Source organism: Perca flavescens, chromosome 1, assembly GCF_004354835.1.
Source record: "Perca flavescens isolate YP-PL-M2 chromosome 1, PFLA_1.0, whole genome shotgun sequence".
NCBI lineage: Eukaryota > Metazoa > Chordata > Actinopteri > Perciformes > Percidae > Perca > Perca flavescens.
Genome location: NC_041331.1, coordinates 26,031,395 through 26,055,271, shown reverse-complemented (window position 1 = coordinate 26,055,271; position 23,877 = coordinate 26,031,395). Strand labels below are relative to the sequence as shown.

At 42.5% G+C, this 23,877-nt stretch overlaps 1 protein-coding gene across 2 annotated transcripts in view; it reads right to left on the bottom strand.

Annotated features, from left to right (window-relative positions):
- Positions 1-344: 344 nt before the first annotated feature.
- Positions 345-23,877, bottom strand: part of furina (furin (paired basic amino acid cleaving enzyme) a) — a 77,967-nt gene continuing 54,434 nt past the window's right edge. For both annotated transcript variants that reach the window (XM_028575945.1, XM_028575954.1), the window contains exons 7-16: positions 18,223-18,311; positions 14,620-14,792; positions 13,053-13,265; positions 11,222-11,322; positions 10,288-10,391; positions 9,921-10,038; positions 6,976-7,155; positions 6,758-6,882; positions 3,588-3,710; positions 345-2,450 (exon numbers count right to left, since the gene is read on the bottom strand). In XM_028575945.1, the coding sequence (XP_028431746.1) occupies positions 1,864-2,450; positions 3,588-3,710; positions 6,758-6,882; positions 6,976-7,155; positions 9,921-10,038; positions 10,288-10,391; positions 11,222-11,322; positions 13,053-13,265; positions 14,620-14,792; positions 18,223-18,311 (1,813 nt within the window). In that variant the 3' untranslated portion in view covers positions 345-1,863. The remainder of the gene's footprint in view (positions 2,451-3,587; positions 3,711-6,757; positions 6,883-6,975; positions 7,156-9,920; positions 10,039-10,287; positions 10,392-11,221; positions 11,323-13,052; positions 13,266-14,619; positions 14,793-18,222; positions 18,312-23,877) is intronic.

The following is a 23,877-nucleotide window of genomic DNA, read 5'->3' as shown; positions in this document are numbered from 1 at the left end:
TAAAATCTCTCAGAATAAATAGTTACGGAGTATCATTCAGAATATAATTAATTGGCAAGTATGCTGAAGACATAATCTGAAATTCAGATTAAATGAAGACTGGAGGGTAAGGGGGTGAGATGTGGAGTCTCGCACTCAATTTCTAAACAGCATTCAAGATTTGAAGAAGAGAGCGGCGACTGTGAGAAGAAGGAAACCTTCACTTCAGAGGGCAGATACATATTTCTAGACCTCATGAGCACTGAGCGACCTCTCTGAGAGAGACAGACACACACACACACACACACACACACACACACACACACACACACACACACACACACACACACACACACACACACACACACACACACACACACACACACACACACACACACACACACACACACACACACACAAAGTTTCAGTCATTATGATATGACGTGCGTCTGATGTACGTTTGTAGTGCTCTGACAAAAGTGAAAGCCTTGATGTATTGTTAACAGTGTCTGCTCTGTGAAGGAATCAATCACCGGTAACTGAACACCTGCCAGCTGCTTTTGAGAAGCTCTTGTGCTCAACAATCATATTGTTCTGGGTCCCATCAGCACTTTGGCTGCTTCTCTCTCAGCCCCTGGACTGTGAGCACATCAAACACAGAAATGAAATTAAATATTCCTGGAAGGGGTTGTGCCTCAGGGTTGATGGAGTAGCCTGACTGTGTGTGTGTTTTTTTATTTTGTTTTATCATTATCTTTATTTATCTGACTCTTTTGATACCCTTCCATGTGATGACTGGGGAGGTGATGAGTGCAGGGGAACTTATAGTTTCTAAAACAGGATAAATCGAGTCTATCTTGAATCCTGAGAGGCTGAAGAAGCTTTGCTAGTTGTGTGACTCAGTTTGTTCTGCCAGAGCTGAGAGAGATCTTTCCAGACTGAGTGTATAATAAGAGAACTAAAGCCCCCCCTTCACACCTAGAACTACAACTATACAGATAACAAAAAGACTGTATGAAAGATGGATTTTGTTGAAAGTAAATACAAAACAATGTCTCATACAGAGAAAGACGACAGAGAAGCTCTCAGACAGTCTGTTTTGTCTGACTGGTGACAGATGGCTATAAACCATTAAAGTCTGGACATTTCCTTGACAACCATTATGCTGTTGATTTGTGCATTTTTAAAATACACAGTGACTCGCCACGGATAAGTGGTACTTTAATGAACAGATTTTGGATGTTCGTGTCACTAAACGACACCTCAGAGCGGATCAATGTTTCTTAATCCGATTTCATGCCTCGTAATACAATTTTTTGCTATCACTTTTAAGTTAGAGTACTAAATGTGACAGGACCAGCTTTAGCTTCTCTATAAAGGGCAGTACACTGTTCATCAGATTTACACGCTCACATTCACACACACATCTTTACGCCGCACATTCAACAATCTCATCTGGCTACTGCACTGAGACTGATGGAAAGAGAGGGGAAAAAAGAAGCAAATAATAATCATTTGTTTACTTTAACAAAAATGAGCTGGAGGGGGAAATGGACTCTGTACACACAGACAGACACTGTTAGTGATTGAGGGCAAGAGGAGGGAGAGAGCCAGTTTAATAGAAAAGCGCCCAAGTGTGAACAGAGCCAAGCTCGGACCATCCCGAGCTCTGACAGACAACGGCTTCCCATCAGGTCTCCCACAGCAGATCCTGAAGCAGGAATTGGATGAGAACCCGGTTAGACAGAGCCAGGAAAAAAAGTGACGAGAAATAAAACTAGAAAGGATTGTGAGAGGGCAGTTACCACGGCCCTGAATTATCAGGCAAATGAGGGTTAGAAGACTTTAAAAGCAGGAGAAAGAGAAAGGGATGTGGGGGAGGCATTAAAGAGCACTTTGTGTTTTGATGAAGGCAGTCCTCTCATTTTGGACATCAAACTCTTCGTTATCAGAGTCTGTATTTACCCCATCATCCCCCCACACTGTCGGAATGCCGCGGTACGACACCACCCTATTTCCCCCGAGGCTGAAACTGCCCCTGAGGCTGCTGCCAGCCTCCAGAGAGGGAATCTTGAGGAGTGCGCCTGAGCGCAGCTGCAGCAGCAGGAAGGTGCCGGCGAAGGTAGCAATGATGGCCATGCAGCTTAGCACGGCGACGGTGATGGGCAGCCAGGAGCTGAGCTGGGGCTGCATTCCCGGGCTACCAGGGGACTCGCGCATGTACTGGTTAAGGTGCAGGCAGGTGCCAGAGATGGAGTCCAGGGAGCTGTGGGGGGGGCAGGATAGGCAGGCCTGAGGGCTGAGGCTGCTGCAGGTCAGGCAGGGCGGTGGGCAGGGCAGGCAGGCTGGGACGGATGCTGGTGGTATAAAGTTTCCCACTGTGTAGTTGAGCAGCTGGGAGCCCACTGAGAAGCCTGCTTGACATTCTTTCACACAGCCCTGCTTAAAGAGGTAGTAGCCGGCGTTACACTCTGTAATACAGAGAAACACAGGTTAAAAAAAATAAATGCCACTAACTTTTTTTACTCTTTATATGAGTCAGACAACCCAAAAAACAGGAAACCAGGATTCCTGCCCAGACAGCCGAAGCTCAGAGGGCACAGCTAACATGGGAGAGCACGTTATGTCTGACATTTCTGTATTAATTCACCCATGGGTTGTTTGGTATCTTGGAAAATGTGAGACAAAGTTTCGGGGCAATTTTACTTTCAAGTCCCCATTTTTATACTACTTCTACTTTTGCTTACTAAGAAAACTGATGATGAAAGAAGCTTTGCAATTATTATGCTGAGAGCAGCATGTTTAAGTCAACAGAGCTATTTCCATATGTAGCAGGTCCAGATGCAGACCATTGCCTATAATGGCAATTAACAAACTATGGGTGCTGGGGGTAACAGAGCTGAAAACAGGAGTGTGAGCCAACAGAAACAGGAAAATCTAATTTACTGCAGGATCTTGTCAACTTCAAAAACAAAGAAAACTATAGCTGTGATCCCCAAGTCAGAGAGCGTGGTTTACTATATGATACATGACAATCATAACATGTTATCAAATATATGAAAATTAAATTCAGTTCACCCTCTAAGGACTCTGTATATGATCTCGTCAGTCGGTATGTAAGTACCTCTGACAGCCTGTAGGGGTCAGACTGTACCTGTTTCAGAAAACATGTAGGTGGACTTCAGTCAGTATCTTGAGACCTTGTCTATAGCAGTATTTGGATTAGCTAAGAGACGGCAGTATGGACACCATTACATTTAAATGAGGTTATTAAAAAGGGGCCTGCAGTAAAATTTTATTTGATCTCATCAGAAGTTAGATCTTCATTTCAAATTAATAAGGATGCTGAAACTCCATAATGACATGATGTTTGCAGGAAGAGTTTAAATAAGATAATTATGTAAAAAGTATGCCCACAGTTGACATAGAGACATGGAATGCAAAGGGAGGAAGCTGAGCACACATGATATAATATTTTATCCTGTTGACCTCTCAATATCCCGGCTACTTCACATCTCATCATGACTAAGTAATTAGTCCACCCCCCAGCTGTTGTGACAGTGACTTTATATGAAGAACAAACTGGGGATAAGAGATACCAGTCTTACCGATGCATATCTGCCTCAGGTCCAAGGTCTTACAGTTGTCACTGCCAGCCTGAGCCTTGTCAGAGGAGCTGGAAGATGCTGAGCCGGTGCCATACAACACCAGGGTGAACTGGGTCAGAGTGCCTGAGTGGAGAGATAGAGGAGATAAAAAACTGAAATTAACCGGGAGACAAAGTAGGCCTGACAGTAAGGCTCCGGCACTCTCTAGGGTGGATTTCACAAATGTATCCTCTTCTCATTGCAGTCTCTTGGATATCTGCATAAAGTGACAGGAAATGACTCTTTGAAATGAGCCACAATTTAAAGACCGGATGATTTCACTGTGTGCCTAATACGAGTTATAAAAGTGCACATCTCTTAAAGGAACAGGCCGACTTATTGGGAATTTAGCTCATTCACCGTAACCCCCAGAGTAAGACAAGTCGATACATACCCTTCTCATCTCCGTGCGTGCTGTAACGCTGTCTGACGGTTCCAGCATTAGCTTAGCCCAGCACAGATCCTGTGACTCTACAAATCACAACATGTAAATGGGAACATGTTGGCGTTATTTTGTCACTTATTCGGAGCAGTAGGATTGCTGGAACCATTCACCTGCATGTTCTGTGCTGGCCTGATGCCGCTGGAGCCGTCAGACAGCGTTACAGCACGCACGGAGAGGAGAAGGGTATGTATCGACTTGTGAATAAGCTAAATTCCCAATAAGTCGGCGTGTTCCTTTAAGAATCACTCAAGTGTGGGGACTTATGAGGTTCAAACCACCTCCTGCTAAGGAGGGAGGTGTGAGGCGTCTATCTAGATCTGTTTTAGGGGTGCACCGATCAGATATTGGGATCGGATATCAGCCCCAATATTGACAAAACAGCTGGATCGGAAAAATTTACAGATCCACGGGCTGATCCAGTTTTATTTATTTTTTACCCTCCGTCACAGCACCGGGACCACTGTTAACTGCGTACCCTTCTCACTCATGGTACGGTAGTAACTTTATAACACAACAATTAATAACCCACAACTAACTCTTTTAAACAGGATAAAATACCATAGCATATAACAATTCGTGTCTTAAACAGTTTTTAACACTAATAATTTTACAATTACAAATGTACACCGCTCAACAGCATGCTGGGTAACATTACTGCTGCTTGCCTAGCTAGCCAGGTAGCATAACAGTCTGTTAAACTGGGAGAGGTTCCGGTCGCTACTGCACATTCAAGAACCGAGAAGAAAGTTAGCTAGAGGATGAAGAAAGACCGGAGATACACCAGAACAACGTGTGCTCAAGAGAGGAGTCGTCTGTTGTTCCGAAGTTTTTTGTTTCTAAAAAATCGGACATAATTTAGCCACTGTTGTTGCCTGTCGCTCTAATGTTACTCGGCTGTGCTAACGTTACCGTGCTAAAGTTAAAGACATGTCACTTCAAGCATGCAGCGGAGCTACATTATGAACGCAATCCACCTACGGTCCCGCTACAGACCGTTGAGAAAGACGGGTTCAGAGCAATGATTAAAACACTGAAATACGCCCGCCAAACTACTAACATTATTCAAACAGTGAAGGAGGCTGACAGTGGAGCTACGTTCAGTCGCCCACTACAACAACCTAACTAGTGTTTATACAACTAGCTTACAACTATTTTGTTTTGAAAGGGAAACAATGTTAAAGTTGTTTGTATGTGTAGGCTATTCATTCGATTTGAGTTTATTTTACTAATTTGCAGTTTGCACAATAAAAATAGTTTAGTTTCTGTAACTGTTTCATGTATTCTCCTTCATATAAAGTTATTGTATTATGTCGTGGAGCCAAACCCTTTAGTAATCAAAGCTTTTAGTAAACACGATGACATTAACATGTTTTTGTGATATTCTATGTACTCCTGACAGTAGAATAAGTCATTACAAACCTATATAAAGGTGGCCCATTATTGAAGGCCCATTATTGTTATTCATTTAAATTTATTTTAAGAAGTTTGATTACATTATATTTTTGATTTGAAAGCAGAATTGTTTTTTAAATAACAAATAAATAAGAATTCAATACATTACATCTATGTTATTTTGTCTTAGTTAGGAAAGTAATGTTTAGTTAGGAAAGTCTGGTGCCTTTAGTCTCTTCCACATGCTGAAGGAAGGTACAAGGTGGAAGGTATACAGTTTATTATTAATTCAGCAACGGTATCGGATCGGTATCGGGTATCGACAGATACATAAAGCCCTGGTATCGGGACTGAAAAAGTCGGATCGGTGCATCCCTCATCTGTTTTCTGGGGTTTTCTTGATTTCTGAATACCATGTTGTGGGTGGACACGATAAGTCCAGATGCAGACTGTTGTGGGTAGATGATACAAGCGCAAACAGAAAGAGTGAAGTATTAACTTCACTGCTTTATCGTGCTCCCTACTATAAAAAAAAAAAAAAAAAACTGATTGCTGCAGAGCTGTACAAAGTTAGCTTCACAGCTCCTATAAAGAGAACAAATGCACAGGCACTTTGGATACAGGAGCCACTTGATCTCCTGGCACTGAATCCTTAACCATTGAGCTGAACTCTAGACTCAACAGATTAATGCGCGTGTTGATTAACATTCATGTAAGGTCATTCCATGCCACCCTCGTGGTTTAGCAACACGTGACCGCAACGCCGCTTGTATAAATCCGCTTGTTGCCTCACTTCCCCCATGTTTCCTGTCAGTATCTCTGAAGTCACTATTAAATAAAGGCAAGAATGCCAAAAAAAAACAACTGCTGAAGTTAAGATTAGAAAGATTCGTCCTATTGAAAGTTATTTTTCCAGTAGTGATGATTTACGGCTTTTCCTTGTTCAATATAATTTTAATTTTAATATCTTTCAGACTGTTGATCAGAACAAACAGCAAAAAAGTTATATGAAGATGTGTATTTGAGACTTGTAATGGGCATATTTTTACTATTTTCAGACATTTTAGTGAAAAAAAACCCAACAACAATTAGCCACTTAATCTGGAAAGAAGTCAACAAATTTAAGAATTAATCAATCAATAAATAATGAAAATAACCCTATATCAAATATGGCCAAAAGACATTCAAGACATAAACTTGGACAGCACCAAATTCCAGATATGAACACAAACATGCAGACAAATCCACCCAAAATGTTCCATTCTTGAATCTCTCAACAACAGAGACACTTTACCATAGTCACTGGCACCAGCCACGTTCTCAATCTCCAGTGTCCACGCCCCGGTGGGGTTCTCGTCCCAGGAGTGGGTGGTCATGAAAGCCCAGTCGTTAAACCCCTCTGATGAGTAGTCATGAGGCCTGCAGGAAAACCACAAGCAAGGAGTGTAAACAGTTTGTGTTTACCAACTTGTACTGTATTGTCTGTGCGTAAGCGTACTTGAGTGCTTGTACCTGGGGTGGAGCAGAGTGGAGCGTGTGCCGGGAGGACTAATGAGGTGGATTGCCAGGTTTCCCCTGCGGTTGTAGGACAGGGTGAGCCGCGCCTGAACGTGCTCTAAGGAAGTCACGTAGCTGTCTGTCCCGATGCAGGCATCCACAGTCTTGTTAATCAACAAATGGCTGCCAATGTTCCTGTCAAACATGAGAAACGACACAAAGAAGACACATGGACACAGCGGTGGGTATTAGTTGTAGGTTGTTTGCTGCTGAGATCATTACTGGCTTGTTCTGAACTTGGGATAAGCTACACTCCAGATAACTGGGTGAGTGTGACATTTGGCTCGCGGCCAGAGTGAAAGCCTGCAGAGGGTGAAGAGCTTGTGGCCTTGAACAGGATTAGTTTCTCGCAACCTGTAGCACCAAGGTCCTCTATGGAAGTAAAGCAGCCGCTTCTTTTAACTCCCTCGCTTAGGAGATACACACATCCACAACAATTCTGAGGAGGAAGAAGACTCAGGGTTTTACTGACACAAGGTGGTGTGATCACGGAACTGAGACGCTGTTTTAAGACACAGTCCCTCTAGGTTCAATTGGATAAAGAGCGCATTAAAGGACTACATAAACGCCTGATATGGGAATAGTCCAAAAGGCTAATATACACCACTTTTCTACATTAGACGCCAACGAGTCATAAAGTGACTGGCCACATTATTGTTGTGATGCAAATTGGTAGTAATGCAGCACTTCAACATGTGCATGTTTGGGGTATTTTGTGGGGCATCTAGGTGGAGTCAGAAAACACGAGAGAAGAAAATGGAAATTTATACAAATGGCTTCTGAACTTTGTTTATCATTGCCATTTGCCCAATGCAGTCTGGGATTTAAGATCTGGGAGAAGCAAAATTTGTGGTGCTGTCGCAGGCATGGCATCTGTTTTTTACAAGCACATACACACAGAAAGATAAAAGGAGGTATATGCTATAAACCTACAAACCATGAAAAATCAATGAGTAAATGAGAGCAAATGATCAAGTTTGGCTCTTTTTATCAGTATAAAAGAATTTTTATTTTATTTTTATGCTTTCCTGCAATGACTTTATGCTTTAAGGAACAATCCATTTTCCAAATGTTAGGCAACCAACAACAAAAAAATCAGTGATCTGCAAACTCTGCAAATGATCATACTGTCATGATTCTGTTAGATGTAATCACTGGATATAATGGACAGTGAGAGAGACACTGAACCCCTACCTGCCGACTTATTTCAAGACACTCTGGATAAGTGAGCCAGCTAAACACCTAAATTGTAAATTGAATAACCTGCCTTGACTGCTGCTCCCAGACGCTCGAACCATCTGCTCTGAGCACCTCATAGCCGTAAAAGAGACAACAGTAAAAGAGAGAGAATCCTCGAACCGGGCGAGGGAAGTGACAGGGAGCGCATAATGAAGAGGAGATGTCAAGCTGTGTTTAGACTGTGACACCAGGAAAGGAAGGAATTAAATGGCTGAGGAGAAATATAGGCTTAACAGCAAAAGCAACACATGAATTGACAAATTATTATTTCTCTTTTAAATGCTCCCTCTCAAGCCGAGCGCCTGGGGCACACACACACACACACACACACACACACACACACACACACACACACACACACACACACACACACACACACACACACACACACACACACACACACACACACACACACACACACACACACACACACACACACACACACACACACACACACACACAGCATTTCAATGGGCCAAGCTGCAGATAAAGACACAACGTGTCACTGCAGCAAAGCATGACGACTCAGTTATACAGAAGCATCTCCTACACCTGCATTCTGTTACAGACCAGTTTAATGTCAATGTCTCTTATCGCTCACCGTGGCTCAAACATCAAGGTTTATCTCATCATAATGATGAATCACGCTGAGTTTACGTCAAAACAATGTATATAACAATGTATTTATTGTGTATCTGTTCTGCTATTTATTGTAATGGTATATTGACTACTATTATTGTATCAGTATGCAATTATTTCTCCAATCACTCAATCATTCATCCCTTCATGTTTTATCTGTTTTATCATATGGTTATTTACCTCTGTGCTCTATGTGCTGCTGCAATCTTAGCCAGGACACTCCTGTAAAACTAATTCTGAATGCCAGTGAGGCACTTTTCTGGTAAAAGGGGTACTCCAGTGATTTAGTGTTGCATTTCCATAAAGCTTGAGGATTCACATGACACAGATTAAGATCAACAGGAGATATCCTGACTTCAGGGTTATTTTTCAAAGTTTAAAAAAGCTACCTCCAGAGCCAGAGAGGGCTTTAAACAGCTGCTTTTAAATGCTAACTAGTACTCCACGTGGCAAGTAAATTGCTGTGTGTGTAAAATCAGTAAAGATATTAATTATATACTGTATGTTAGAGCTGACACTTTATTATAAAATATATTTTAAAAATTTAATATTCGACCTGCAATGATCCAGTGACTGCCTGGCTGCTTTATCCGTAAACCCTGTTTTCTTTGTTAACACAAAATGGAGAAAACCAGCCAGCAGTACTGAACAGATAATCATGACACCAACCATCTGAGAAGTAAAGTGAGTAAAGATTTTCGTTTTGACACAGATGAAAACATTATGAGTAAAGGTAAGACCGTTTGCTGAGTTTGTAAAATACAACTGCCTTACAATAACGTTGACTTGTCACTCAAGTGAGGCAGCGGAGGCACCTTTGAATGAACGGAACAACATTAATACTAAAATGTTGTTAAGGTTTAGGTGGTGTGGGTAGCATTAAATTAATTCAAACAAATTACCAGTTACTTCTCATTAGTTTGAACTAGATTTTATTTGGCAGCTGTAATATGTGTAGACACTTGTAATCAGGGTGTTGAGATAAATTCAGAGAGCTGTGTGTGTGTGCGTAGTGTACTAACCTTGGCTCAAAGACCATGGTGATCACACATTTCCGCTGTGGCCTCACACTGGTCCACGTTTCTGCCAGCGCAACAATTGCACTGGCATCAAGTAGACCGTATCCATATGAATGACTAACTGCAAAGACCAAGAGAGAAAAAGGAAACAGACACATGAATGTTGGCCTGCTGAGAGCAGCATCCTCTCCCAGCTCCAACGTCATAGACAAGCTACAGTGTGTATCCCATTTTAAGCTTTCACACAACCAATTCCAGGGCCTTGCATCTCATTACAATGTGGTTTAATAGATGCATAACGAGTTAATGAGCCTCAAAGGCATCTGCAAACTGCAGAGGGCAGAAAAGAACTTGGAAGGAGTTGCTGTACCTTTGCGCCCAACACCATTGGTTCTCCAGTCGTTGGTGAGCAGGTGGGCAGGGTGAGAAGTTCGTACAACCAGATGTTGCATGTCCCTCCAAGTCAGGTTTTTACTGGAACACACACACACACACACACACACACACACACACACACACACACACACACACACACACACACACACACACACACACACACACACACACACACACACACACACACACACACACACACACACACACACACACACACAAAGACTGGCTTTAGGCACTCAACAGGTCAAACAGCAGCTCCCAGGTTTGAATGGACAAAAAAGGGTTACAGTAGGTCAACTTTAAATGTGTAATTTGTATTGTGGATTAGTAACTTTGCTCAATCACTTTCTCATCTGTTCCTCATTGCAATCCTATTCTATCACCTCACTCTGTTTTTCCACAAGAATAATTAGTCCCTTTCAGGACTGTTTGTCCCTCCATTAGTGCTGCGTGACTGGATAAGAATGATTAGCGCTATTTTTGTAAATGCACTGTAAAAGTCTGTTAGGCAGAGGGGTTAAAAAGTAGTTCATAAAATGGAACAATCAAGCAGAATTGATGCATTAACATGCTAGTCTGTGCCAAAAAAACAGAAAATTATTTTACCTGTTGAGACTAAACGACCAATTTAAAACAAGTTTGGCGCATTCATTCAAACTAATTTAGCTTTCTGAATATTTTAAAGTACACGCAGGTTCTGAACTCTAGAATAATTACAGCACAGACTAATCAAGAGTTTGTTCTATACAAATTATATTTTTAACGCTTTGCTTTTTAATAGTATTAAAATTGTTTTAATCAACAAAAGTCAGGGAAATATGCAGATGGGTAAGGTTAGAATGAGGCTGTAAAGATGAAGAGAAGTGCAAGGCTTGGTAAAACTCTGAAAAATGGGGCTCAGCACTTACTTGGCCTCAAGGGCAAGAGCGATGATCCCAGCAGCCAGCGGAGCGGAGGCAGACGTGCCTGTGTGAGAGTCTGTGCATTTTGATTTGAGATCTGTCGTCACCTATGGAAGAGGAACACGGTAAAGCTGAAATAAACAGCTCCAACAAAAACTTGGAAATTTATTAGGAAAATTATTCTTCCAATTCAGTTTTATAACTCTGTCCTCACACAGTATAACAAATCCTGTCAACGTTTACCAAAACTGCTCTTGTGCCTTGACTTTAAAAAATATATTGACAAGATATTTAAAATCTTGTCACCTGATAACTTGGAATTTGCATCCTTTAAGCGAGCAAAAAACCTTATTGTCCTCTCTTACTACATCATACTTATTTGCTGGAGGCAGAAACTGTTATAGAAGCGGGAACTCAAAAGCAAAAAGTCCTCAGCACAGCGTCCTGGACCCGCTGGAAAATCAAAGCAGGGAAATCGTATAAATTATGCTCACCCTCTCTCAACTACTACCAGTCAGGTGTCTTTGAGCAAGACTCTTAAGGTCAAATGCTTCAATAGAAAATTTCCTCGATGGCCCACAGCAGATGGCTGTGGTTGAACTGGGCAGCTGCAAGTAGTGAATTTCTGCAGCTGCATGAATACAAAGCAAGGCGGTGCAGAACCATCATGTTTGTACTTCAGATCTCGAGAAGGATAAAGGTTACAAAACACTGCTTCACAAAACGCCCCCAGTCACCCACGATAGAATGGTAAATGGGGAGGTCAATCTATGTAACTGAATAAGAATACAAAAGCAGTCAGAATCAAAAATCTGCTCTATGTGCTGACCAATGCAGACTCCAAAAAACTGATCTTTTAATGGACTAAACTGAATAATGAATGCACTGGCAGAACTGACTTGACTGACAATTATGCATTCAGGAGTGTCCCATATCCCCCTTAGCTTAAATCGAAAGAGAAGGATAATATAAGTGAAAAAAAAATCCCTAAACAGACATTAAGATATTCACTCCTGCATAACCCGAGAGGTCCCACCCTCTATTCTCTACTACATCTCTTCATTCCCGCGTTCATGAGAGTGACAGCACAATTAAATGAGGCATTAAGGGACCAGCCACATGTCAGGGAGATGCCATAAGCTGTCTGTCCAGTTGGCCTGGCTGCTAGACTGTATGCTAGAGAAAGAAAGGCTGAACGTGTGCGTGTGATTTTGTGTTTGTGACAAGAATATTAAGCAGCAACAGATTGTCAGGCGGAGTTTCAGCCGTACACTATTCATAATAGTTTTAATGGTCCAAGACTGAATGGATGGAGAAGAAGAAAAGAAGGAAAAAAAATGAGAAAGTCATGCTGTGGTTCAGACAGCAGGTTCAGAATAAAGCTGCAGAAGGTGTTGTGTGTATGGAGCTGAAACAATTACTCAACTAATCACATATTACATAAAAACTAATCTGCAGCTATTTTGATAATCAATTAATCATCCATTATCTGTAACTGCTTAACCTATTCAGGGTCGCGAGGGAGCTAAAGCCGATCCCAGCTGTCACTGGACGAGAGGCGGGGTACACCCTGGACAGGTCGCCAGACTATCACAGGGCTCACATTTATACCTACATGTCATTTAGAGTAACAGTTAACCCTGACCTTATCCAGGATGCAGCCTGGATAAGTGTTTGTCATTCAAACATTGCAGCAGCTATAAGGAAGCTGTGGATCAAGTAAACTTCACCTTGGAAATAAATATCCTACCTTTATTACCACAGACGTGGAAGCAGATTCTCGGATAACGTGAGGGACACAAGGAGAGGAAGAGAATGAGGGAAAGACACAACTCACTATCTGTTTCTCGTTGAGGTTCCCAGAGCTGTAGGTGGTGGCGAGGGTGGAGGAACAAGCCTCGCTGTACCAGGGGACGTTGCCGTTCTGGGTGGAGCTGCTGATGGACAGGGTGTAGATGCTGTTGGTGTAGCCGTCGCAGTTACAACTGTCCTTCTCCCTCCCTCCGTTCCCAGAAGCCCACACAAAGATGGAGCCCAAACCACTACGACCCTGGAGATCATACAGTACATTCAGACAAACAGAAAAGAAAGAAGAAGAAAAAAAAATGACCACAGACCCTTTCATTCATCATTAATGCCTTGGACCACCACGAACCAGAAAATAACAAAATCCCATTCAGGTTTTAATAGGAATTCCAATTATAGCAGGGCAAATTCATTGCAGGGCTCATTTCAAAAAGGGCCTATTAAAAACGCAGCATACTGTACATCACAGAGGCCGGGGTGGTCACTCAGTAAATTAAAAAGAGCTAAATATCGCATGACAGCAAAGCAAAACAAAAAGGCACTTTATGACAACAGCTCATTGTGATAAATCATCCAACCTCTCAGCCTTTGAAGTGAAATAATTTTCATCTAAGAGACGCTTTATTGTATTGAGTGGAACCATCTCTCTCGGCATTGATCAAACCCAGCTATGCACCACCCACACCACCATCTGACGGCAGTCACTGTGGCAATTATCTTAGTAGTCAGTGTCAGTGGTTCCAATCAGCTTTATGGAACATGTCTTGAATCCTATTGCTCTATAACAAGAGTCAGTGTAAGCTGGATGGATGTGTGTATTCATGGAGTGCAAATGTAAGAGCCTGGGGTGTGATCTGTATGCTTATTAATCTGTTGACTTGTTCATTTTACAGTTAATATCTGATACGTTCCCATGCATTTAAACAAGCGCTTCCATCATCAACAGGACTGGTTACATGATAGCGTTAGTTTCTTTTTAGTTAATATTCAGATTGCCATGTTGTTAAATGCTGACAGACTATTTTTTTAAATTACTCCCGTTAAAATCTCTGTTTGGAAGCCTTTGATTAGAAATGCTTGTCAAGTAATTCAAAGCTCCAGTAACGGTTTGATTAAAATTTCAACAACAAAAAAACCTTGATTATTACAATTTCTTTTTTTTTTTATTCACGCTTTAAGAGACCACATGGCAACAGACAGAGCTGAAAGATCAAAGATGAGCTGGCAGTTTAAGAAGTGCCCTTCAACTAACAATAAACATTCAAAGAAAAACTTTTCATACTTAATTTCTGTCAGTGCTGCTTCTATTTATTTTCCAAGATTTCCCTCCCTGGTGGCTTTTAGAGGACATTCCCTTCTATTCATAATAGTCGGGGTCAAAAATTGCTTTGTTCTTTCCGCTTGTGTTCTCTCATGCTTGAATAGTTCAATTACTGACTGCTGAAAGGAAGCCACGCACAGGCAGTAAATAATTTCTATCTCACACACACACACACACACACACACACACACACACACACACACACACACACACACACACACACACACACACACACACACACACACACACACACACACACACACACACACACACACACCTCTGTAACTCCACGCAGAAAAGCTTCTTTGGCGAGTTTGGCAGGTCCGTCGACAGTTTTGCCATCATCCTCTGGGCCCCAGCTGGCGCTGTAGATGTCGATGTGTTGGGGATTCAGACTGAGGGACTGGGCCTCCACCATGTCAGTCACCTCGCCGTCCAGCATACGCACACCTGCATCCACGTTCGCACATGCACACAACACATACAGATGCACACCACGTGACAAAACAGAAAGGTTTTCTTAGTACATACACACTATTTAGTAAGTAATAGTTTATATGAAATTGAATACCTAATAAACCAACCAAAGTGATGTGAGGCAAATGGCTAGCAGCTCGAGGCTACATTACCAACACACCCATATCTCCAACCGAACGGTTGAGTTGCACTTTGGGGAACGTAGGTGCCAGGTTTTGACAAGAAAGAATAAAGTGAATCTCTTGCATCAAATTTTGACAATTTTTTTTATTTTTTATAAATGACCATTATGTATGCAACAACGTTATAAGAGCGCAATGCTAAATCTGTGGAGTTCTTTACCACATGCACTGAAACATGCATCAAAAATGTTGCAAGTGATGACAATCTTGCAGGATCCTGTTCCTCTAGTCTGCAGCTCAGCGCCTTAGTTCATGGTGTATTAGCGCTGTAGTTGTACCTGACTGTGTGCTCATGTTCAGCTAGGTTTAGCATGTGTAGGGACAAAGCAATGCTGCCGTGGTGATGTTTGATGTGCATACACGATTGTTTGCAATGGTGTGCATTTGTACGGTGCAGCACATGCTGCTGGTGTTCGTTATTTGTGCATCCCCTGTGACGTTGTTATGGACCACACCATGTAAATCAACACCATCTCTATTGATTTGCTTTGGGTCTTGAGCTGGTTTGAAAAAAACAGAAATGGAGCTAAAGCAATTGCAATGTGGGTGAACTGCCTGCTCAAGTGTGCAGCAGACTTATGAGACAGAAAATTCAGATAAAAGGATGAAAGACAACATTAGTTGTCTTCCTCTACGTGTCTGGATGAAATTTATGTAACTGCCTGAGTGCAAATTGAATCAGACTTTAATTAGTTAACAACTCAGCCAATGTTCATTGAGCTCAGTGATCATTATTGAAGTGCTATACCAGAGATAAAACATAAACACAACAGTGGAGGAAAGGCATAAAGAGAGTGAGGTGGCTGTCCTAACGTTCCTCCAGAGAGAGAGAGAGGTGAGAAAAAGACCCCTAAAAAACAAACTAATTTCCCCCTTTGATGCACTGCAGCTCAGGTTACTTCATGCTGCTCGATATGGGTTAGAGTAACCAACCGCTGGCTCTTTGAAGTCCTCCAAAAGCATCAAACAAGCACTGGACTGCTAGTGTTTCCATGGCAGCCTTCACTTTTGTGAGGGGGCAATGTGATTCGCTGAGGAGACTCAAGTATCTTCCGTACCCATCCAAAATAACCATCTATCCCAAAAACCAGAGACCAAGGTTGAAAATGCATCACGGTTCAATTCGTTTTTTTGTGTGTAAATGCAACGTACAGTATTACGAGTTGCTCATTAACTCTGATGATATTAAAGCTCAAGTACATTTAGCTTTGGATTACAAGACATTATTACAATTACAAATATTTGAAATGTTGGAAGTAAGTTTTTAAAATCATAAATTATGGTTCAAAACAGGATTCAGACATTAGAAATCAGTCTTACAATGTTCGTAAACTAATCTCATATGCAATAAAATGTTGCACTTCTTTCTTGCTTTAGCTAAGGTCCACAGCCTTCGAGTTCTACTGATGGAAAGGCACATGGGAAGGTTTTCACAACACTGTGCCGCCTCGTTCTCATACATATCTACTTTGTTGTTTTTTAAATATCAAAAAGCTTCTATTAAAGAATGGGAACAAACAAAAAAAACTGCTCCCTCCCTGTAGGCAGAAACAAAACAACCCATCAGGTTTTCTTTTCTTTTGCCACTCTCGCACACTCCATTTTTTGTCCCTGACAGAAAAATAATCTTAAACGGTTAGTATCATTTTTTAATTATGTTCTCCATTAATAGTGCCATTAATTGTGGCACTGAAGTCAACAAGGCCAAATGCCCGCTGTAAGAGTTTTCTTCTCCATCCATGTCCTATGTGCTTAGTAGATTCACACCTTGACACCAGAAATGTACGCTTACTGAAAAACAAGGTAGCAAATTAGAAGTACACAGTGAGTGAATAATGAAGTAAACAGTAAACAGGCTTGTTAGTTCAGCTGAGATCTCTTTCCCCCTCCATAGCCCCATTTGCACTCTAACTACTAAATTAATTTAGCCTGACGTGGTCCTACTCAGATTCTAGTTAGAATGTGAACTTGCCGACCTCGAATGTTGTGGGCGGGGCTAAGTTCGGCTGGCATCCAGGCTAAATTTCATTATCAATGAATCTGACATTCATTTCTGGGTTAATGGATAAATCGTTAATCGAGAAAATCTAGTGTAGATAACAGTAAAAAATGTAATTTACAATTTTCTAGAGCAGCAAATCCTCACACTTGAGAAGCCAGAACATTTTTGGCATTTTGCTTGATAAATGCTGGTTCACAGTCTGTCGACAGACACAAATGTTTATTTGGTCTTTATTTCATTGGGGACACCTGCTTGAACAAAAATAGGGGAAGGTGAAGTTTGCCAACCCTCTGCATGCACATACTGTAATTGGGGTGACAGACACTGGGTGATGACATTTCATTGGCTTGAGTGACACAATCAAGTATCAAGCATGTGTCTCTCAGGAGCAGCGGAAACTGACATCATGGCGGGGTCTCAACGAGACCCTGGCAAATGTATTTTGACGATCTGACTTCAGCCCATCTGACATGGCTTCAAAACAAATCTAACAGTGGGCGTTTTGCCTTCCTATAAAAAAAGGGTTTTCGTGGTGGGGTTAGCTCAGTTGGTAGAGCAGGCGCACATATATAGAGGTCTACTCCTCGACGCAGCAGCCGTGGGTTCGACTCCGACCTGCAGCCCTTTGCTGCATGTCATTCCCTTTCTCTCTCCCCTTTCATGTCTTCATCTGTCCTGTGGAATTAAAGGTCTAAAATGCCCAAAAAATAATCTTAAAAAAAAAACTTCACTAACTTCTTTAGTGACACCACCAGCACAACCAAATGCATTGAGTTAGCAGTCTATCCGGTACATGTTGTACTGTGCATTGAAGGGTATATATAATGTTTTGTCTACACCGATTTACAGTAGATATAACATTAAAAGTAAGTTATATCAGCCATTTTTGGTTTAACTTGTATACAAGCCGAGAGCAGTACATTTTACATCAATTTAACACAGATTCCCAAATCATTTCAGAAACTGCATACCACTGTGCTTTTTCAATACTGCCCCTCCATGGAAAACCAATACTGTTACGGTGAATTGGCAATCCACATCACAACTGTGGTGATGCTCAGAAAGACTCAGTGACATGCTGTGCCTGGGAAATGGACTGAAGATAACACTGGCGCTGCAGAACAAGTACTTTAACTATTCTGGCAGTCAAAAAGAAAACTGAGATGAAACTCGCCTCTTTGAGATCAAATCAATCATCCACGTTTTTATTTGACCTTACCCCCAATCTTGGCATTGTAGGCCACACCGACTCCACAGATCCCATTGTTGGCTACTGCTGCCACTTCTCCTGCACATCGTGTTCCATGCCTGGATAGGAAGAATGAGAAAGTGAGAGGTATGTTTAAGGAACCTACTTATCCTTCTTGTAGTGTCATTCACCTAATGACACAGCATTTTACTGTGTATATAAACACAGGTAGGGTATATGTCTAACAACCGTTTCTTGTGAGAAAATGTACTCCCTCCTGCACAGAGATTTAGCTGCAGACTGAGACAAAACAAACTTGTGGAGACAGGTTTTTGGCTTTGAAACCTTTAAATAAATCTGAATTCCCATTTGTCTAAAAGACAACATCCAGCCAATGAGACCTATGTACGTCATCTATGGCCTTCTAGCATAAGTAACCTTGGAATGCCTACAGGGCCTGATTCGAGACAAGGGAAATAAGACGACATACTACCGTCACACATAGCAGGAAATTGTCAGACGTGTATAAAGTACTAGAGACCCATACTTGAGTAAAAGTACAAGTGCTCTATCAAAAAAGTGACTTGAGTAGAAGTAGAAGTGCTCTTTAAGCATCACACTTAAGTAGAAGTAATAAAGCATTCAACATTTTTTGTACTTACAGTGGGGGAAATAAGTATTTGACCCCTTGCTGATTTTGCAGGTTTGCCAACTTACAAAGAATGCAAAAATCTACAATTTTAATCATATGTACATTCTAACAGTGAAAGACAGAATCCCAAAGAAAATTCCAGAAAATCACATCATATGAATTTATTAAAATTGATAACCATCTGATGAGGAAAAACAAGTATTTGACCCCCTGGACAAACAGCAAGTATTCTGGCTCCTACAAGCCAGTTAGTCTTTCTTTAAGACACAGCCCCAATCCGAACCAATTATCTACATCAAATACACCTGCCTCACCTCGTTACCTGTATAAAAGACACCTGTCAACACCCAAACAACCATCATCCAACTTCACCACCATGGGCAAGACCAAAGAGCTTTTCACGGACATCAGGGACAAGATTGTTGATCTGCACAAGGCTGGGATGGGCTACAAGAGAATCGGAAAGCAACTTGAGAGAAAAGATCAACTGTCGGTGCAGTTATCAGGAAATGGAAGAAGCACCACACCACCGCCAACCTCCCTCGGTCTGGGCCTCCACACAAGATCTTGCCTCGTGGGGTGTCCCTGATCATGCGAACGGTGAGGAATCATCCCAAAACCACAAGGGGGAACTGATGAATCAACTGAAGGCAGCTGGGACCACAGTTACAAAAGAAACGGTTGGTAACACACCACGCCGTCATGGGTTGAAATCCTGCAGCGCACGCAAGGTCCCCCTGCTCAAGAAGAAACATGTACAGGCCCGCATGAAGTTCGCCATTCACCACCTGGACGACTCAGAAGAGGCCTGGAAGAAGGTGATGTGGTCAGATGAGACCAAAATAGAACTTTTCAACTTGTCGTGTTTGGAGGGCAAAGAACACAGAGTACAACCCAAAGAACACCATCCCCACCGTCAAGCATGGTGGTGGCAACATCATGCTTTGGGGGTGCTTTTCAGCCAAGGGGACGGGACAACTCCATCGTATTGAGGGGAGGATGGACGGGGCCATGTATCGTGGAATTCTGGACCGACATGTCCTTCCCTCAGTGAGAGAGCTGAAGATGGGTCGAGGATGGGTGTTTCAGCACGACAACGACCCTAAGCACACCGCCAAAGCAACAAAAGAGTGGCTGAAGAAGAAGCACATCAAGGTTCTGGAGTGGCCTAGCCAGTCTCCAGACCTGAATTCGATTGAAAATCTTTGGAGGGAGCTTAAAATTGAGTTGCCAGGCGACAACCTCGGAACCTGAATGATTTGGAGGCTGTCTGCAGGGAGGTGGGCCAACATCCCTGCGAAATGTGCACAAACCTTGTCACCAACTATAAAAACCGTTTGACATCTGTGCTGGCCAATAATGGCTTTTCTACAAAATATTAACATGCTGTTTGTCCAGGGGGTCAAATACTTGTTTTTCCTCATCAGATGGTTATCAATTTTAATAAATTCATATGATGTGATTTTCTGGAATTTTCTTTGGGATTCTGTCTTTCACTGTTAGAATGTACATATGATTAAAATTGTAGATTTTTGCATTCTTTGTAAGTGGGCAAACCTGCAAAATCAGCAAGGGGTCAAATACTTATTTCCCCCACTGTAAATATTGCAAGTAGTTTATTTTAAAATGTACTACTCAAGTACTAAAAGTAAAAGTACAAGTATTGTGTTATTTAGTTATTAAAGAAAGCAGTCAAAAGTTTGAATATCATATTGTTTATATTATGTTAAATGTTTAGCCTAAGGCTGTAGCCAAAGGAATTAACAAATATTAAATATATTATATTAAAAATAACAAATATTAACAAATACTGAAATAAAATGTACAATAACTGTGAAAGTAAAATGAACATCTTCTCCAGCACAGTAACGATTAAAGGCCCCAAAAACGTACCACACACTAGCTAGTAACATGTGTGATGTACAGGAAAGTTAGCAAGCTAGCAACATACAGATAAACTAGCAGCTTCACATCACAGGGTCAAACAGTTAACATTCAGTACTCACTGCAGACTCAAACAACTCAGGAATAGATTACTCTGCTGCAACAATAGTTAAAGGAACACGCCGACTTATTGGGAATTTAGCTTATTCACCGTAACCTAGAGCTGGGCGACTTATTTCCCTAAAAAAATCGGTGATATTTTTATAAAAAACTTGATTTATGATTCAAGTCGATTCCCCCCCCCCGCCCCCCTTCCATTTAAAACAAAATAACTGCGAACTGTAAATATATTTTAAAAATATATATTTATTGTATTAATTATATTTAATTAAAGTGCATCAACATAAACAAAATTGCAAAAGCAAACCCTTTCTCTAAGTGAAAAGTCACTGTGCAGTGTGCAACAAAGATTGTTATACATCCAAATTATTTATACTGTATTTGGATTGAAAAAAAATCTAAAAAATCTATTTTTTGAAAATATGAATCGATTTGACCTACCAACTCGATTTTTAAATCAAATCGATTGTTTTCCCAGCCCTACCGTAACCCCCAGCGTAAGACAAGTTGATACATAACCTTCTCATCTCCGTGCGTGCTGTAACTCTGTCTGACGGCTCCAGCATTAGCTTAGCCCAGCACAGATCCTGCAGGTAACTGGTTCAACTAGCCTACTGCTCCGAATTGTGTCAAAAGGGACAAAATAACGCCAACATGTTCCTATTTACATGTTGTGATTTATAGAGTCACAGCGTGTACAAAAAAACAACGTAACATGAGACACAGCCGTCTTCTAACAGTAAACAAACCGGGAACTATATTCTCAGACAGGCTTGCTGCGAGCATATCACTCCGCCCAAGTACTATATTCTTCCGCCTGAGAATATAGTTCCCGGTTTGTTTACAGTTAGAAGGCGGCTGTGTCTCATGTTACCTTGTTTTTTGTACACGCTGTGACTCTATAAATCCCAACATGTAAATAGGAACATGTTGGCGTTATTTTGTCACTTATTCGGAGCAGTAGGATTACTGGAACGATTCACCTGCATGTTCTGTGCTGGCCTGATGCCGCTGGAGCCGTCAGACAGCCTTACAGCACGCACGGAGTAAAAGTACTAAACTCATCGAAAATATGTACTCAAGTAAAAGTGGAAGTAGGAGAAACAAATAATACTCCAGTAGAGTACAGATACAGCCTTTTAGTACTTAAGTAGAGTAGTGAAGTAGTTCTACTTCGTTACTATACAGCTCTGGAAATTGTGAATTAGATTTGCTATTTTAAACTGTTCGCCACCTCAGGAGGGGGAAGCGGGGAACCATCCAAGCTGTGTACAGTAAGGATGGGACCCTGGTGACCTCAACTGAGGAGTTAATAGAGCGGTGGAAGGAGCACTTTGAGGAACTCCTGAATCCGACTAATACGCCCTCTATGTTAGAGGCAGAGCTGGAGGATGATGGGGGATCATTGTCAATTTCCCAGGCGGAGGTCACTGATGTAGTCAAACAACTCCACAGTGGCAAAGACCCTGGGATTGATGAGATCCGTCCAGAAATGCTCAAGGCTCTGGGTGTGGAGGGGCTGTCCTGGTTGACACACCTCTTCAACACTGCGTGGAAGTCTGGGACGGTGCCAAAGGAGTGGCAGACCGGGGTGGTGGTTCCCCTTTTTAAAAAAGGGGGACCAGAGGGTGTGTGCCAATTACAGGGGTGTCACACTTCTCAGCCTCCCAGGTAAAGTCTACTCCAAGGTGCTGGAAAGGAGGGTTCGGCCGATAGTCGAACCTCGGGTTGAGGAGGAACAATGCAGGTTCCGTCCTGGTCGTGGAACAACGGACCAGCTCTTCACTCTCGCAAGGATCCTGGAGGGAGCCTGGGAGTATGCCCAACCAGTCTACATGTGTTTTGTGGATCTGGAAAAGGCGTATGACCGTGTCCCCCGGGAGATACTGTGGGAGGTGCTGCGGGAGTATGGGTTGAGGGGGTCTCTTCTCAGGGCCATCCAATCTCTGTACGACCAAAGTGAGAGCTGTGTCTGGGTTCTCGGCAGTAAGTCGGACTCGTTTCAGGTGAGGGTTGGCCTCCGCCAGGGCTGCGCTTTGTCACCAATACTGTTTGTAATATTTATGGACAGGATATCAAGGCGTAATCGGGGTGGAGAGGGGTTGCAGTTCGGTGGGCTGGGGATCTCATCGCTGCTCTTTGCAGATGATGTGGTCCTGATGGCATCATCGGCCTGTGACCTTCAGCACTCACTAGATCGGTTTGCAGCAGAGAGTGAAGCAGTTGGGATGAGGATCAGCACCTCTAAATCTGAGGCCATGGTTCTCAGCAGGAAACCGATGGAGTGCCTACTCCAGGTAGGGAATGAGTCCTTACCCCAAGTGAAGGAGTTCAAGTACCTTGGGGTTGTGTTCGCGAGTGAGGGGACAATGGAGCGGGAGATTGGTCGGAGAATCGGCGCAGCGGGTGCGGTATTACATTCAATTTATCGCACTGGTTATCGCACACGAGAACTAGGGTGCAAGCGGCCGAAATGGGTTTCCTCAGGAGGGTGGCTGGCGTCTCCCTTAGAGATAGGGTGAGAAGCTCAGTCATCCGCGAGGAGCTCGGAGTAGAGCCGCTGCTCCTTTGCGTCGAAAGGAGCCAGTTGAGGTGGTTCGGGCATCTGGTAAGGATGCCCCCTGGGCGCCTCCCTAGGGAGGTGTTCCAGGAACGTCCAGCTGGGAGGAGGCCTCGGGGAAGACCCAGGACTAGGTGGAGGGATTATATCTCCAACCTGGCCTGGGAACGCCCGGATCCCCAGTCGGAACTGGTTAATGTTGCTCGGGAAAGGGAAGTTTGGGGTCCCCTGCTGGAGCTGCTCCCCCCGCGACCCGATACCGGATAAGCGGACGAAGATGGATGGATGGATTTGCTATTTTCACAATGGGTATTTCATTAAGCCTGAGCCTCTATAGTAAGATCTAGCTCCAGTGTAGAGATCCAAGAAGCCGGTACAGAGGGGCTGATCACCACATTCCAGTCAGGTGCATTCCCCTGGTCTGCCAGATGGATACACACTCTTAATGTCTTTCAAACCATGGCCCAAC